Source organism: Echinops telfairi, unplaced genomic scaffold (genome assembly GCF_000313985.2).
Source record: "Echinops telfairi isolate 266 unplaced genomic scaffold, ASM31398v2 ScPeMD7_7453;HRSCAF=8491, whole genome shotgun sequence".
NCBI lineage: Eukaryota > Metazoa > Chordata > Mammalia > Afrosoricida > Tenrecidae > Echinops > Echinops telfairi.
Genome location: NW_022111353.1, coordinates 1,280,445 through 1,282,089, shown reverse-complemented (window position 1 = coordinate 1,282,089; position 1,645 = coordinate 1,280,445). Strand labels below are relative to the sequence as shown.

Genomic DNA, 1,645 nt, shown 5'->3' with positions numbered 1-1,645 from the left:
CCCAAGAGAGGGCCAAGTTCTTTGGCCTCTTCTACACGGTGGGCACGCCTTCACTCAACCCTCTCATCTACACTCTGAGGAACAAGGAGGTCAAGAGGGCATTGATGAGGTTGCTGCGGAAGGATGTGGACCCCAGATCATGATGAGGGTGGACAGTTTGGGGTGCTTCAAAACTGTGAAGCCCTTCATTCCTACTTTTGTCCTTAAGCTTGCTTTCTCCTCCTCGTTGCTGCCACACTCTGATCCTTCCCTGGCAAGGATGGCAGTGAGTGCGAGCATAAGAGACATGGGTGAGGGCAATGGGAAGAGGAAGGTTGTTTTTGTCAGAGGCCATCAAGATGCAGCCCTCACTCATGTGGCCCCCTGCGAAATGGGTTAAAACTGCTCAGATCCACAGGAATTGACTGATTTGGGTGGGAGTGGGGCAGAGGAAAGGGGGGTGCTTTCTTCCTAGTCCCCTGAGTCTGGAAGCTCTGTGGGGACCTGGTCAGCATCCTGCAACAGGCAAGCCCCAATTGGTTGGCCAGTGGTGGCTGCACTTGAAGAGCAATGCCGAGAAATCAAACCCAGATCTCCTATGTTAGAAGACAAGAATTCTACCAAGGAGCCAGCACGGAATCAAGTTTAATATTTACTCTCCATGGCATTGTTTGTGTCCATGATTGTGTCTCGAATTGTGTCACTCCGTTTCTAAGTCACGTGTGGCATGGCCATCACCACTTCCTTGACTATGTCGCTAATCACTGCCTGGTTTCCTTTGTCTCACCCTCGAGTCTGTTCCCGCCTCTTCTCACACCTCCTGTTTTGCATTTTCTGCCTTTTTTTCCCCCTTAAGTAGCAGCATTGAGAAAGGAGGCTGAGATACCAGTGAGTTCAGAAACTCACGCAAGAGTACGTAAGGGAAAGGACTAGAAGCTGAGTCGGACCGTTCTCACACGATCCTCTCAGCATCCTTACAAGGGAAGCCAGAGTGGGCCCTTAAGGAGAACACTTCCCTTCTTCAGTCCCAGGATTTCCTCACATACCCAAACCGAGTCACTGCCATTGAGTCCACTCAGACTCACGGAGACCCTGTAGGAAGGGGTAGAACTGCCCCTGTGGGTTTCTGACACTGTAACTCTTTGTGGGAGTAGAAAGCCTCATCTTTCTCCCGCAGAGAAACGGGTGGTTTCAAACTGCTACCCTCATGGTTAACAAGCCAGATCATAACCCACTTCCCCAGCAGGGGTCCTATATTTACTTATAGTCCCTGCAAACAGCAAGCCAAGAAATGACCAGGAAAGAGCCAGGGAGCATTTAGACTGGCAGGGAACTTTGACCATGGTGACCTAAGTGCCATGTACTGACTGAATGTGACATTTGCAACTGGCATCCTGGACATGTGACCTAAGCCCTCTCCACTATAGTCAACAGAGATAATGATTGTGATTAAAATAAGGCGCTTAGATTGTGCCAGTGATTTGCCATGGACTATTTGAACCAGGGAACTCACTCACGCCCCATCACAACACTCTGCAGAATGTAGTGGGTTTGCTTGACAGCACAGTTTGAGTGGCAGCTTAAAAATGGTGGGTAATCGGCTATCAAGACCTATAGCATCTGGGGACTTAAAGGCTTGAAAGTAAACAAGCGGCCATCTAGCCCT

At 49.7% G+C, this 1,645-nt stretch overlaps 1 protein-coding gene across 1 annotated transcript in view; it reads left to right on the top strand.

The window, feature by feature from the left end:
* The window catches only part of LOC101645918 (olfactory receptor 2H1-like), a 980-nt gene extending 837 nt beyond the window's left edge, over window positions 1–143 (top strand). Inside the window, exon 2 of the mRNA XM_004717311.1 lies at window positions 9–143. Coding sequence (XP_004717368.1) covers window positions 9–143 — 135 coding nt within the window. The remainder of the gene's footprint in view (window positions 1–8) is intronic.
* The last annotated feature ends 1,502 nt before the right edge of the window (window positions 144–1,645 follow it).